Here is a 16603-nt window from a genome sequence, read left to right on the forward strand (position 1 = left end):
TCAGACTCTTGTTGACTATGATGGCTACTCCATTTCTTCTAAGGGATTCCTGCCCACAGTGGTAGATATAATGGTCATCTGAGTTAAATTCACCCATTCCAGTCCAATTTAGTTCACTCACTCCTAGAATATCTACGTTCACTCTTGCCATCTCCTGTTTGACCACTTCCAATTTGCCTTGATTCATGGACCTAACATTCCAGGTTCCTATGCAATATTGCTCTTTACAATATCAGACCTTGCTTCTAACACCAGTCACATCCACAACTGGGTGCTGTTTTTGCTTTGGCTCTATCCCTTCATTCTTTCTGGAGTTATTTCTCCACTGATCTCCAGTAGCATATTGGGTACCTACAGACCTGGGGAATTCATCTTTCAGTGTCCTATCTTTTTGCCTTTTCATACTGTTCATGAAGTTCCCAAGGCAAGAACACTGAAGTGGTTTGCAATTCCCTTCTCCAGTGGACCACATTTTGTCAGGACTCTCCACCATGGCGTGTCCATCTTGGGTGGCCCTCATAGCATGGCTTAGTTTCATTTAGTTAGACAAGGCTGTGGGCCATGTGATAAGATTGGCTAGTTTTCTGTGATTGGGGTTTCAGTCTGTCTGCCCTCTGATATCCTCTCTCAGAGCCTACCGTCTTACTGTTTTGTAAGTAGTTGATACTATAAATCAACGACTGCTAAATTTTTAAAGAAAATCTGGAAACACACAAAGACCTTTATCTTGCCTTAAAATGGAATTCTATTATAGCAACGTATGCAAATGAGTACAATACGAAAATTCATGTTAAAATTGGGGTATCAATAAATCAAAGAGAAAATAATAAAGTGTAAAAGACATCAAAGTAGCCTCTACTCATTTAATTTTCCTTACAACTTATAAATGCTATCCCAATTCTAAAGAGACTAGATTTGGGTGAAAATTTTTTATTATGAAGACATTGGTCTAAGGACAGAAAGATAATCATGTGCCAGCTTACAATTCCTTGTAAAAATAATAGCATGAAAAATTAGTAGAAAATAAAAATCTGAAAGTTATCTGGATTCTGAAAATGTTAAGCAATTCTCCCTGTACCTTAATTTTGATCATTTTTGCTGGATTATTTCTGCATATTTAGGCAAAGAGAGTATTTAATTTTTCTGTTGTAATTAAGAACATAGTACATCCTTCAGAGCTTGGCATAGTCTTTAAGAATCATCTGGAGCTTCTGGCTCAGCAAGATATTCCCTCTGGCCTTCAGTCTGCCACTAAAGAATGCCTGGAAAGGAGAAAGGGAAAACAGAGTACCAACCTTTGTTACATCACAGTTTCTATGTTTTTCAAAAAGATCATTGTTAAGACTGAATACAACTGAGTTAATAACTCCAGACAACAAAGGCAACTTTTGTCTAGCAATGACAGTTTAATGATTATAGATAGCACCCAATTTTTAGATATCTAAGAAAAAATAACAATGCCTTGTATATTTTAGAAAACCATAGAATGGAAAGATCTGGTGGTTCTGCTTCTACCTATGCTACTGGCTTTAATCTATGTTCTTAAATGTGAATTTGAGACCATATGAATAAAAGGCTTTACTGTATTACTAACAATAAAAACATTCAATTCAGAACTTTTAAAAATAGATTTTAAATATTTACTATATATTCATGGAACAGAAGGCCATATAGTGGCAAAATAAGATAGTCTAACAAAGTGGTACATAGATCCTGGGCTGCAGCATCAGAATGCCTGGGTTAAAATCTAGGCTCTGCCACTAAATGGAAGGTGAGCTTGGACAAACGACTTAACCTCTCTGAGCTCTGGCCTCCTTATCTATAAAGAGTATGACAATAGCACCTAAATAGCAGCTTTGTTGTATGAGTTGAATGAAACAGTGTGTAAAGTTCTTTGCTTAGCGCCTGACATGGAAGTAGGTATTAAACTCATTATTACAAGTAAAAGGCCGTCATGTTAAAACACTAAGAGCTCCAGTTCTTTTCTGACCTGACAAAAGAAATCTGTGCAATTTCTCCTGTTCTACTCTGTTCAATTTCTACTGTTCGCTAACAGTAAAATAAAAACAATAAAACACATATAGCTTAATGAGAAAATAAGATATGGAATATGAAGTGAAAAGAAGTCTCTAGATTTTTAGCTACATTGAAAAAAATAGTAATATCCATGCATACTTAACATTACAAAGCGGCCCCACAAATAAAATGTCACTTGAGAAGCACAGCCATCAACCTGAACTGGGCATACCAGCAAAAGAGGTGTTCAGAAAGCTTAAAAGCATGCTCAAGACCACAGTGCCAGCAACAAATAGGCCAGGACTTGAATTTGGGTGCTCTCTGCTTAACAGTGTCTCCTGATCATTAACTAGCAGCAACTTAATCTGTGTACCAAATCCTCACCACCTGGAGGAAAAGCAAAAACTACTTAAAACTTTTTATCCTAAAATTAATACAGGATAATTTCATTCAATCAGGATCAAGTGCTAAGCTTCCAAACTGGAGACTGGAATTTTAAAACTAAGACTGCTTTCACTGTGAAGCTACAGAAATGATGGTCTGCAACTCCTGCAGAGAGTCACTACTGAGACCTGCTTGCCAGGTGCTATAATCTGACAGGGACTTAACAACCAATAAGAACACCTATTTCCTTGAAGTAAGTACACCAATATTTGGTGGTTGGTATCAAGTAGAAGAATTTTGTACATAAATCTCTGTTCCTAGTTGACTCTTAGAACAGGTTCCTAGAAGAATTACTGAATCATGGCATTTAGATTTTCTTGACCATACTGCCATTATCATGGTTTTCAAACTTTGTTCCTCAGTGCACTAGGGCACTGCAGTGAACTCAAACACACTTTGGAGTATTTAAACTTTTTGAAGGAAATACAGTGACATTGGTCAAAAAACAAAAAACTACTCTTGTTTAGATCTATTTAATAAACTGAACCATTAGGTATTTCTTTTAGCCTAGAAATGCCATTAAACTTTTTTACTGAACTGTTAAGTTGCCATAAAAGAAGTCAGGGAAACTCTCACAGTGCTTTCCAGAAAGATGGCATCAAATTAATATTCCTTCTAGCTATGTGTAAATTCTTTTATCCCAACCTTAATACTACTATTTTCCCAATCTTCGAAAATCTGAGGCAAAAATGACATGCTTTAATTTGCATGTTTTAGATACTGGGAAAAATTAGTCATTGTTCTCGTGTATGTTAGTCATTTCTCTCTCTCATTAATTATTGGTTCATGTCTTTTGCTCATTTTTTTACACTGAGGTCTTGGTGTTGCTCATAGTTTTTATAGGTTATTGACACCAATATACTATGTACAATCATTTTTGTCCTGAGGTTTATGGAATGTCTTATAGAGGGAGTCTGACAAGCAGAAGTTTTACATTTCTACACAGCCTAAACTACTATTATTGAGCTTATGTTCCTTATTTCTACCCTTGCTTTAATCTATTCAAGTATTAACTGAGAATCTAAAGTACCCTAGACAATATTTTATGCTAGAAAAGAGACATCTCTCCCTGTTCTCAGGGTGCTAACATTACAATAGGGAAGTCAAAACAACAAAATGTGAACAAGTAATTAAAGACTTATAAATGCTATTAAGGAGGTTATGAAAAACTATAACAGAAGGGAACTCCTCTGGATAAAACAAAGCCAGTCCTACAAAAAGATAGGGATTGAAATTCCAGAAAAGGCAAATATATAGACATTGAAGGAATAAAAATTGATGGGAAGGAACTAAGAGGAAGGCAATGTAAACTGATTTAGTATAATTGATACGGCAAGCAGTGTAGGATGAGGCTGGGCGATGAGCAAGGGAAGCGTCACAAACAATATGATAACAGGTAGTTTAGATTTTATCTAAGTGCAAAAGAAAATCGTGGAGGTTTTTATCAGGTGGAATAACTGATAATCTGATTTTATTCTTAAGAGATTATTCTGGCTCCCGTGTGAACAGATTGGTGGAAAGGCAAGACTAAGTGTAGTTAAGACCAGTCAGAAAGCCAGGTGAGAGATGATGGAAACTAGGGTCATGATGATATCCCTAGTGATGAAGAGAAGAAAATGAATACTAAAGACACATTTTGGAGAAATAACAAACAGGATTAAGGATAGAAAGGATACAAAGGTAAAGAAAAAAGCCAAGACAATTCTTGTATTATTGAGCATACTAATTTCAGTAGACAGATAATTGTGCCATTTCCTGAAAACAGACTCAGGGGAAAAAATTAAATCCCAAGTTCTAAATGGGGCATAATAAAGTGTCCCATCAGAGATGCAAGTAGAGAGTGGAACTCAGAGAAGATGACTGAGTGAGACAATTAAATCTGCAAGATGACAACATATAGATGGCCCTAAATACCACAGGATAGATGGACTCATTTAGGATAGATGGACTCATTTAGGAGTATTATTTAGAGAAGAGTCCTGCAATGAGCTCTCAGAAATACCAAAACCCAATGGCTGGGGGTAAAAGAAGACACCACAGGAGATTAAGAAGAGCCAAAGGTGGAAAAAGCAAAATGGGAAAATAAGGTGTCATAAAAGGCAATGGATGAAATTATTTCAAAAAGTTGGTGGTTAACTAAGTTAAATGCTACTAAAAGGCTGAGAAAGACCTAGACAGAGAAATATTCACTGGACTTAGGAGTTTTACGGTGTAGTACGTCAAGGCTTTATATTGTCACCTTGCTTATTTAATTTATATGCAGAGTACATCATGAGAAAAGCTGAGCTGGAAGAAGCACAAGCTAGAATCAAGATTGCCAGGAGAAATATCAATAATCTCAGATATGCAGATGACACCACCCTTCTGGCAGAAAGTGAAGAGGAACTAAAAAGCCTCTTGATAAGAGTGAAAGAGGAGGGTGAAAAAGTTGGCTTAAAGCTCAACATTCAGAAAACGAAGATCATGGCATCTGGTCTCATCACTTCATGGGAAATAGATGGGGGAACAGTGGAAACAGTGTCAGACTTTATTTTGGGGGGCTCCAAAATCACTGCAGATGGTGATTGCAGCCATGAAATTAAAAGACGCTTACTCCTTGGAAGGAAAGTTATGACCAACCTAGATAGTATATTCAAAAGCAGAGACATTACTTTGCCGGCTAAGGTCCGTCTAGTCAGGCTATGGTTTTTCCTGTGGTCATGTATGGATGTTAGAGTTGGACTGTGAAGAAAGCTGAGCGCTGAAGAATTGATGCTTTTGAACTGTGGTGTTGGAGAAGACTCTTGAGAGTCCCTTGGACTGCAAGGACATCCAACCAGTCCATTCTAAAGGAGATCAGTCCTGGGATTTCTTTGGAAGGAATGATGCTGAAGCTGAAACTCAACTACTTTGGCCACCTCATGAGGAGAGTTGACTCATTGGAAAAGGCTCTGATGCTGGGAGGGATTGGGGGCAGGAGGAGAAGGGGACGACAGAGGATAAGATGGCTGGATGGCATCACCAACTTGATGGATGTGAGTCTGAGTGAACTCTGGGAGATGATGATGGACAGAGAGGCCTCGCGTGCTGCGATTCATGGGGTCACAAAGAGTCAGACATGACTAAGTGACTGAACTGACTGAACTGATGGTGTCATGTCTTATGTTTAAGTCTTCAAGTCCTTTTGAGTTTATTTTTAACCTTTTTTTAAAATGTAGCCACTATGTAATTTTTGATTATATATGTGGCTCACATTATTATATGGGGCTTCACCTCTTGGCTCAGATGGTAAGGAATCTGCCTGCAACACAGGAGACCCAGGTTCAATCCCTGAGTCGGGAAGATCTCCTAAAGAAGGGAATGGCTACCTACTCCAGTATTCTTGCCTGGAGAACCCCATGGTTTCAATTACGTATGTAGCTCACATTATATGTCTAACGTGTCTAATATTAAAACCAGGACAGCACTGGTTTAGACAATTCTTTTGTGAAAAGGAAAAAGATTTGATATGGCATGCTGGATGGGGATTGCTTTAAGATCTGTGTTAGCTTGCCTCTGTGCTGTAGGACACTTACATCATGAAATGAAAGAGAATGATGTAGAAAAAAGCAGAAGGAGAGCAACAATGACTTTAAGGATATACCTGGATGAGAAATGAAGACGTCTTTGACAGAAAAAGGGAGACTTCCTTCAATGTAATATACAGGAAAACAAGAAGATCAATGCAGATGCTGATGGGATTCTCTGATAGCTCAGATGCTAAAGAATCCACCTGCGACGTGGGAGACCCAGGTTTGATCCCTGGGTCGGGAAGATCCCCTGGAGAAGGGATGGCTACCCACTCCAGTATTCTTGCCTGGAGAATTCCATGGACAGAAGGGCCTGGCAGGCTATAGTTCATGGGATCACAAAGAGTCAGATATGATGAGCAACTAATACACACACATGTAAATGCCAATAGAATAGATCTGGTGATAGGAAAGTAAATATTTTCATCTGAGGTCTTTCTATTTTTCCCCAAAGAAGCATGAAGAAAGGTCAGCAGCTGAAGACAAATATGAAAAACACATCTCAGACAATAGGAATGGAAGCTTAGTGGAAAATCACGGTAAGATTGCTAGACAGTGCTTAAAGACTATTTGAGATTTGTAATCAAAATTTGGGGCTTCCCTGGTGGCTTAGTGATAAAGAACCCGCTGGCCAATGCAGGAGACGCAGGTCCAATTCCTGGGTCATAAAGATTCCCTTGGAGAAGGAAATGGCAACCCACTCCAATATTCTTACCTGGACAATCTCATGAACAAAGGAACCTGGTGGGTTACAGTCCATGGAGTCACAAAAGAGTTGGACATGGCTTAGCAAATAAACAACAAAAATCAAAATTTTAAAGGGAATCCAACTTGTCTAGTTGTACGGTTTTCCTCCTAACTCCTTCCTCTATTCTGGTACAGATAGAAAGATGGCAGAGAGTAGAGTTAAAATAGGGTGGAATTTTCCACCCAAGTAAGATGAGAGATATACAGGGAGATGAGGATATTTTCAAGGGAGATATTATGATGGACCACAAAATCTAAGCTGAACGAGGAGAGACGAAAAGACAGAATGGCGTTGACGGACAGAAAGTTGTGGTGTCAACAAACTGGAGGCGTCTGAAGTTCAACAGCAGTAGTAAGACTCACAAAACAAAAACAAGCAAGGGATGGTACTGGAAAATGGTGACGTTTTGAAATAGATATTGGAATTTGTACGTTTTATGTTTCCAATAAAGACAAAAGCTGATACAGAATGGACTGAAAGATAATTTGAAATAGTATCAATAAACTAAGAGTCATCTGGTTAGAGAAGTCATTTTTCTGAATGCTGAAGGAAGCCACCAAGGTTGACAAGAGTTGGTGCAGAGAGAGACTGTATACTAGGATATAAGCTGTTTGACAGCTGAAGAACAGGGGTGATGGCACCAAGGTGGGGCAGAACATAACTGAGCCAAGTGAGTTTAGAAAACCTCTAGTATTAATTAGAACTTCTATAAAGACTAGATCTTTGAGAATAATAAACAGCTATGTTTTTGTCAAGTTTTGCCTCTGCTTTAATTATTTCACATTTAATTCCATTCTGTCTGGTATTGACAGAATGGTACACAGAATGACACAAAGCACTATCGTTTACTATGCAACTTCCCAGTATCATTCACCCCCAAAGACCTGATATTCCTAATGGTTATATAAATGTTACAAAAGGTTTCCCTAAATCCTACATTTAATACTTTAAAGGCATCTCAAGTATATCTTACAAAGGAACACTTAATTATTCACTGAGTAGCCATAATGACCTTTATTTTTTTTTGTCACTGAAACATTTATTTATTCTATTTATTTTTTAATTTTATTTTTACTTTATTTTACTTTACAATACTGTATTGGTTTTGCCATACATTGACATGAATCCACCATGGGAGTACATGCGTTCCCAAACATGAACCCCCCTCCCACCTCCCCTCCCCATAACATCTCTCTGGGTCATCCCTGTGCACCAGCCCCAAGCATCCTGTATCCTGCATCAGACATAGACTGGCGATTCGTTTCTTACATGATAGTATACATGTTTCACAATCCAGAGCTCAACAGCTTCCTATCACATATAAGATCTAAACTCCTCACCAACATCTACAATGTTCAGTATGATTAACCCATGCCTACTTTTCCCTCTTCCCCTCATGTCTCTCTCCCCCACTGCTCATTTTGTTGGCCTCCTCACAGTTATTATATCCAATAAGCAGAGCCACTGGTGCCTCCAGCCTTTGCACTGGTTGTTTCTTTAGCCTTATGGTTCATTTCCTCATCTTCACTTTGTTCAAGTCTCTATCAAGTCTTTTTGGACAACCCTATCTAAAATAGCGCCTCCATCCTGTCACATTCTAATCCAAGAGTTGGCAAACTACAGCCCAAAGGCCAAAACCAGTCTGTTGCCTGTTTTCGGTCATAAACAAATTTGATTGGAACTCAGCTACATCCATTGGTTATATATATACATATATACAATCCATGCTACTTTAACTCTATAAATGGCAGAACCAAATAGGTGCAACAGAGACCATCTGACCTGCAAAGCTTAGAATATTTACAATGGGACCCTTTACAGAAAAAGTTTGCCAACCACTACTGTAACCCATAACTCTGACTTATTTTTCTCTGTATTTGAAATTATATTTCTTTTCCATTTCCCTCTAGAACTAAGCTCTGCCCAGAAGGGGCACTGTCTTGTTTAGCCACATCAAGCACCCAAATAAAAGGAGGTACTAAATAAATTCCTGGGAAAGAATTAACTGAGAGCTCACCCAGTACCTGGCATTATAGTAAGCTCTTCATGAATATTAGTGGATTTAGTTATCATCCATTTAGTTATTTGGGATTATCATTATTCATTTTACAATGAGAAAATTAAGGTTTAGAGAGTAGATGTAAGAGCTAAGATTGAAACTCAGGTTTATCTGATCCCAAAAGAATGTATTTTTAACCACGATACAACGTTATAATTCTTTTTAAACTAGTCTTTCAATCAAGGAAATTGAACATTTTATCCTTTATTCAAATTGTCCTGTAACTTGTACAGTTGTATTGTTTTCTGCAAATAAGCACTGTGCTTTTATTGTTTTGGTACTCACTGGTACTTGGAAGTTTGGGCAGTTATTATAAACAAATTTTTTAAATTATATCTTCTGGTTGGTGTTGCTGCTATGTGAAAGCTATTTTAAAATAATTACTGTGCAATCAACCATTTGTTTGAACTCCTCTGATATAAGAATAATATGATCTTCTTGGGATTTCTAGCTACATAATCATGATTCAAAAATCACAAAATTTCCTCCTCCCTTCTAGTTGCTACATCAGTTACTTTAATTTTGTGTGTCTGTGGATTACCCAGAGGTTTTAGAACAATATTAACTCATAATGGTCAGTGAAGGTACTCTTGTTTTAATCATGATTTTCTACCGAAATGTCTCTAAATGTTTTACCCTCAGGAAGATACTGGCTATTATGTTCCATCTTTCTATTTTCAGTTTACTATGATGATTAAGACAAGTTCTTAATCTTATATATCAGGGAAGAATGTCTAACTTTATGAAATATCATATGGTTTTTCACCTCTGAACTAATAACAATAAATTAAAAGGTCTAGATATGAGTTTTATATTGTTTATCTGCTGAAGAATAATTTCACTTAAAACTTTAACAAGTTATTGACTGAAAAACTCCATTAGAAAAATATATGATCTGTCAACTTGAATACTGCTATCAACTCTTTCTTCAGAGTTGTAAAAAAATCTGTCTTATAAATTAGAATTTTGGAGTCAGCCAAAAACTGCAACTGTCAAATAGGAAAAAATAATGACTAATAAATAAACATTGTAAGAACTTTACCTTCTGAGGATCAAGCTTGCCCAAGACTACTTCCATGAAATCTTCATCTGAAAGTGTGATGGTTACATCAGCAGAGCCTTTTGCAGGGCCTTGATACACTCTTCCAGAACCAGTTTTCAGGTCAATAGCTGGGAAAAATAGGAAGAAACCAATATCAGTCATTTTATCTTTACAACTTGAGACTAAAATGAACCAGATAAATGCAGACATTTTTAATAGTTTCAGAGTTACTGTGGTGTTTATTCTACATTATATATTACATATCACTTAGAAAAATTTTTTAAATCATTTATTTTTTGAGATGTCCTTTTTATAAAGAATATGATTTTCAAAAGAATCAAATCAATAATAGTTTTCCTTCATTGAAGAAGTTTACACAATAGAGAGATTTGAAAAGCGAATCAATGTAGAATAATATAATGAAGTTAAGAGGTTGGAAGTTATATGATTAAGGTCTTTAGATTCAAATAAAGACTCTATAGTCAATAAAAGAAGAAAATGGAATTTTAAAACAATTGCATATTGGTTGGGGTTGGGGAAGGGAATGCACACTCATCACTTTCCAATAACTTGAATTCATCAAAGGTTCTTCCATATGAATTAAATGATAGTAAAATTAAAAATTTTAAAGTATTTCAATTAGTCATGTATTTATAAAATGCTTATTGCCCTAACTGTTGTGAATAAAGGTTAAAATTAAAATCTTTTCCCTTAACTGTTTTGGACAGCAGGATTAAGTGTCCCAGAAACAGGCTGGGTAACTGGAAAAGATATTAAAAATTTACCTCCTTCATTGCTCTCTGTATAGCACAGAGCTTTACGTTAAAGTTACATTTTACAAAGTTGTCATTGTCATACATGTGACCAAGACCACTCATCCAGAAAGGCCAATTCCACTCATCCAGCTTTAGCCTCTTGAATGTGCTTTCTCTACTATTGCAAAGAAGCTATGATCACATCACTCTCCCTAAGAGTGTGTAGGGAACTCCCAACTTACGGTCAAGAAAAGATACACACATGTAAGAAAAATTATAGAGACTTGTTAGCCAAGTTCTGCTGCAAAGACAGAATTAAAGTACTCCCACTGTCCACAGAAGATAATTTTGCCAACTAAACTAAACTAAAAAAAAATAACATGACTACTAACGGTTACCTTGGGGAGAAGAAAGGGTAAGAAGGGGAACTTTTTGCTTTGTTTCACTCACTTCATTGTTTAGTTTCTTCTATGGTTCTCAGACAATATGCAAGATACTAGGAATAAGGCGTGAAGAACAAAGGCTCTGTTCTTACTGGCACATACATATTACAAACATGTTTTTCTGTGTTATTTGTGTAGTTAAAAACAAAAGCAGAATAAGAGAAGGAGGAAGGCAGGCAAGGAAGGAGCAGGGAGAGACTAATAGGAGGGGGTCAGAGGGTAGAAAGGAAAGACTAAAGAAAAGCAAACCTCTGACATTCAACAGATACTGTTTTAATTCTTCACAAGTGAGTCTAAGGCCCACTGTATGCACTAGTCTTGCTCAGGAATAAAACCAGACTCACACAATCTTAATACTTCAGTGTGGAGTAAATCTCTTAGCTAATGAAGGCCCTTCTAATGAAGTGCTATCTACCTGCCCTCTCACTCACTCGGTTTTACTTGCTGCTTCACAGCCAGATTCTCATAAAGCAATAAAACTTTTTTCTGTGGAAAGCTAATAACTAGTGCTGATAAACAAAAAGAGGGCTAAAAAGGGGAAAGTTCTTAGCAAGAAGACTAGCCTCTGTCAGACCACCTCAGCCCAGCAAGGCAGAGACCACACTGGTGCCTCGCTCAGGCAGCCCCCCAGCTCCTACATGACCAAGCACGACAGGCCTCAGAGGGGCCTAACCTTGAAAGACACAATGAAGATGCCTCCTTCTCCACAGCCAAAACCAAGCCTTGTACCAGAACTCTCCTCATTCTCTTTAGACACACACTAACTTGGTTGTTAAAAATCCCGACACAGACACACCTCTGCCCAGCGATTCACTGTTCGTGTTGTCTGGATGGCGAGATACAGGAAGGAGCTGGGAAGATGGGCACAGTCCAGGATCTCTAGGTTGGGATGCATCTTTCAGGCCACTGAGCACAAACCTCTTGGCTTCTAGACTTGCTTAAGGGTAGTCACTCTATGTAACTCCAGTTCCACAGGTGAACAAAGTAGCTGAGCCTGATCTCTCTAAACAGGTTTGCCATAATATGAACAAGGCTGGGGCAACTAAAATGTTTATAAAAACAGTTTAAAAACAGCTCGCAAAAAAAAAAAGGTATTCCCTAAGTCAAGGTATTTAGTCACCTATTTTATGTCATTAAGCACCAAGATACAAAAAAGAGATGCCAATGTGGAATTATCTTCTGAGCCAGCAGAGAAGTCCCATAAAAAACATGGTAAGCCAAAAATCTTAGGTACTTTCTACTGCTGCCAGCTCTGATTTAGCTCAGTGACACAGACTACAAGAAAACAATTAGAACTGAAAAAAAGATACACACAGTTTAGAATCAAATCAAAGACAGATAACTAAAGAGAATAATGAACACTTTCAGAGAAAGCTTCAAGATCCAATTTGATTGTTAGCTTTGATAAATTAGGACCTGAAGAAGATAAATAAAATAACAAATAAACAAAAGCCACAGGCATCAATTATAAGTAAGTATTAATAGGATTCAAATATTCCCATTTTGAGGTGGAATATAAGAAAAAACCCTTTGCCTAGGTTAATAAAAGGCAATTACTAAATGTAAGCACATTTTCTAATACTGTCTACAAGGCAAGTGACATTAAGATAAGGTGAAAATATTAATTGGTCATTGAACTATATTTAAGAAAATTATCATATTTGTCAGAATGAATCACTTGTATATTTTATAAATCTCTACAGAGTTCTATTCTGCCAACTGTGAGACACACAATTCCAGCAACTTTTCTCACTCTTGTCTCATTCCTTTCCATGACCAGTATCTTCAAAAATTCTGTGCTTTATATTTATAACTCAACTTGTAATATAGTTTCACCTATAGGGAAAAGGTAGAATTCCGTCATAGACAGACAGAAGGAAGGACAGAACGAAGAAAAAAAGTCCAGTGCTGATGCCTACATATTGCTGTTAATTGATAAAGATTTTAGAAAAAAAAAAAAACAGACACTGGAATTTGGTGTCTGAAGACCACTTCAGTATTCTTGCCTTGAGAACCCAATGAACAGTATGAAAAGGAAAAATGATAGGATACTGAAAGAGGAACTCCCCAGGTCAGTAGGTGCCCAATATGCTACTGGAGATCAGTGGAGAAATAACTCCAGAAAGAATGAAGGGATGGAGTCAAAGCAAAAACAATACCCAGTTGTGGATGTGACTGGTGATAGAAGCAAGGTGCGATGCTATAAAGAGCAATATTGCATAGGAACCTGGAATGTCAGGTCCATGAATCGAGGCAAATTGGAAGTGGTCAAACAGGAGATGGCAAGAATAAACGTCGACATTCTAGAAATCAGCTAACTAAAATGGGCTGGAATTGGGTGAATTTAACTCAGATGACCATTATATCTACTACTGAAGGCAGGAATCCCTTAGAAGGAATGGAGTAGCCATCATGGTCAACAAAAGAGTCCAAAATGCAGTACTTGGATGCAATCTCAAAAATGACAGAATGATCTCTGTTCATCTCCAAGGCAAACCATTCAATATCACGGTAATCCAAGTCTATGCCCCAACCAGTAACGCTGAAGAAGCTGAAGCTGAACGGTTTTATGAAGACCTACAAGACTTTTTAGAATGAACACCCAAAAAAGATGTCCTTTTCATTACAGGGGACTGGAATGAAAAAGTAGGAAGTCAAGAAACACCTGGAGTAACAGGCAAATTTGGCCTTGGGATACGGAATGAAGTAGGGCAAGGGCTAATAGAGTTTTGCCAAGAAAATGCACTGGTCATAGCAAACACCCTCTTCCAACAACACCAGAGAAGACTCTACACATGGACATCACCAGATGGTCAACACCAAAACAGACTGATTATATTCTTTGCAGCCAAAGATGAAGAAGCTCTATACAGTCAACAAAAACAAGACCAGGAGCTGACTGTGGCTCAGATCATGAACTTTTTATTGCCAAATTCAGACTGAAATTGAAGAAAGTAGGGAAAACCACTAGACCATTCAGGTATGACCTAAATCAAATCCCTTATGATTATACAGTGGAAGTGAGAAATAGATTTAAGGGACTAGATCTGATAGATAGAGTACCTGATGAACTATGGATGGAGGTTCATGACATTGTACAGGAGACAGGGATCAAGACCATCCCCATGGAAAAGAAATGCAAAAAAGGCAAAATGGCTGTCTGAGGAGGCCTTACAAATAGCTGTGAAAAGAAGAGACGTGAAAAGCAAAGGAGAAAAGGAAAGATATAAGCATCTGAATGCAGAGTTCCAAAGAATAGCAAGAAGAGGTAAGAAAGCCTTCCTCAGCGATCAATTCAAAGAAATAGAGGAAAACAACAGAATAGGAAGGACTAGAGATCTCTTCAAGAAAATGAGAGATACCAAGGGAACATTTCATGCAAAGATGGGCACGATAAAGGACAGAAATGGTATGGACCTAACAGAAACAGAAGATATTAAGAAGAGGTGGCAAGAATACATGGAAGAACTATACAAAAAACATCTTCATGACCAAGATAATCACGATAGTGTGATGACTCACCTAGAGCCAGACATCCTGGAATGTGAAGTCAAGAGGGCCTTAGAAAGGATCACTAGGAACAAAGCTAGTGGAGGTGATGGAATTTCAGTTGAGCTCTTTCAAATCCTGAAAGATGATGCTGTCAAAGTGCTGCACTCAATAAGCCAGCAAAATTGGAAAACTCAGCAGTGGCTTCAGGACTGGAAAAGGTCAGTTTTCATTCCAATCCCAAAGAAAGGCAATGCCAAAGAATGCTCAAACTACCACACAATTGCACTCATCTCACATGCTAGTAAGGTAATGCTCAAAATTCTGCAAGCCAGGCTTCAGCAATATATGAACCGTGAACTTCCAGATGTTCAAGCTGGATTTAGAAAAGGCAGAGGAACCAGAGATCAAATTGCCACATCCACTGGATCATGGAAAAAGCAAGAGAGTTCCAGAAAACATCTATTTCTGCTTTATTGACTATGCCAAAGCCTTTGACAGTGTGGATCACAATAAACTATGGAAAATTCTGAAAGAGATGGGAATACAGACCACCTGACCTGCCTCTTGAGAAATTTGTATGCAGGTCAGGAAGCAACAGTTAGAACTGGACATGGAACAACAGACTAGTTCCAAATAGGAAAGGGAGTATGTCAAGGCTATATATTGTCATCCTGCTTTTTTAACTTCTATGCAGAGTACATCATGAGAAACGCTGGGCTGGAAGAAGCACAAGCTGGAATCAAGATTGACAGGAGAAACATCAATAACCTCAGATATGCAGATGACACCATCCTTATGGCAGAAAGTGAAGAGGAACTAAAAAGCCTCTTGATAAGAGTGAAAGAGAGTGAAAAAGTTGGCTTAAAGCTCAACATTCAGAAAACAAAGATCATGGCATCTGGTCCCATCACTTCATGGGAAACAGATGAGGAAACAGTGGAAACAGTGTCAGACTTTATTTTTGGGGGCTCCAAAATCACTGAAGATTGTGACTGCAGCCATGACATTAAAAGACGCTTACTCCTTGGAAGAAAAGTTATGACTTAACTAGATAGCATATTCAAAAGTAGAGACATTACTTTGCCGACTAAGGTCCGTCTAGTCAAGGCTATGGTTTTTCCTGTGGTCATGTGTGGATGTGAGAGTTGAACTGTGAAGAAAGCTGAGCGCTGAAGAATTGATGGTTCTGAACTGTGGTGTTGGAGAAGACTCTTGAGAGTCCCTTGGACTGCAAGGAGATCCATCCAGTCCATTCTGAAGGAGATTAGCCCTGGGATTTCTTTGGCGGGAATGATGCTGAAGCTGAAACTCCAGTACTTTGGCCACCTCATGCAAAGAGTTGACTCATTGGAAAAGACTCTGATGCTAGGAGGGATTGGGGGCAGGAGGGGAAGGGGACGACAGAGGATGAGAAGACTGGATGGCATCACTGACTCAATGGACGTGAATCTGAGTGAACTCCGGGAGTTGGTGATGGACAGGGAAGCCTGGCGTGCTGCGAATCATGGGGTCACAAAGAGTCGGACACGACTGAGCGACTGAACTGAACTGAAATACATATTACATGTTAGGCTTCCTTTATCCCCTTCTGAATTAACTTCCTATAAGCACAAATGTCTTCCAGAAGGACAAACACCAAAAATGTTAACTGTGAGTAGTGGGATTATACATCAGTATTTCCCACTTTATACTTATATATACCAAAATTTACATAATGAAAATACAGTCCCTAAAAGTAATAGGAATTGTCACATTAAAAAGAAACCTGTATGAAACCAAAATCACTTGAGCAAAACTTCAAAATGTTTTCTAGGAATATATAATAGAAGATGGTCTCAAAAAGTTCCAGTTGATTTAGAGATACATCTTTAATATTTTGGTATTAACAAACATTTGCAGTGATCTTTGGTTGTAATAAGGAATAAAACAGTTTGATTTACATGGTACTTAAACAGGCACTCTAAAACAGTAATCTTAGAATAAAAACAATAAAAATCTACAAAATAATAGTTTCTACTGTGCAAGTAAAATCCTAAACCTAAAGATTTTTTTTCTT

The 16603-nt window shown here is 37.8% G+C and overlaps 1 protein-coding gene across 1 annotated transcript in view; it reads right to left on the reverse strand.

The window, feature by feature from the left end:
* Positions 1-914: 914 nt before the first annotated feature.
* The window catches only part of HSD17B4 (hydroxysteroid 17-beta dehydrogenase 4), a 102643-nt gene continuing 86954 nt past the window's right edge, over positions 915-16603 (reverse strand). Inside the window, exons 23-24 of the mRNA XM_004008685.5 lie at positions 9858-9985; positions 915-1262 (exon numbers count right to left, since the gene is read on the reverse strand). Coding sequence (XP_004008734.3) covers positions 1173-1262; positions 9858-9985 — 218 coding nt within the window. The 3' untranslated portion in view covers positions 915-1172. The remainder of the gene's footprint in view (positions 1263-9857; positions 9986-16603) is intronic.

This window comes from Ovis aries, chromosome 5, assembly GCF_016772045.2.
Source record: "Ovis aries strain OAR_USU_Benz2616 breed Rambouillet chromosome 5, ARS-UI_Ramb_v3.0, whole genome shotgun sequence".
Classification (NCBI taxonomy): Eukaryota; Metazoa; Chordata; class Mammalia; order Artiodactyla; family Bovidae; genus Ovis; species Ovis aries.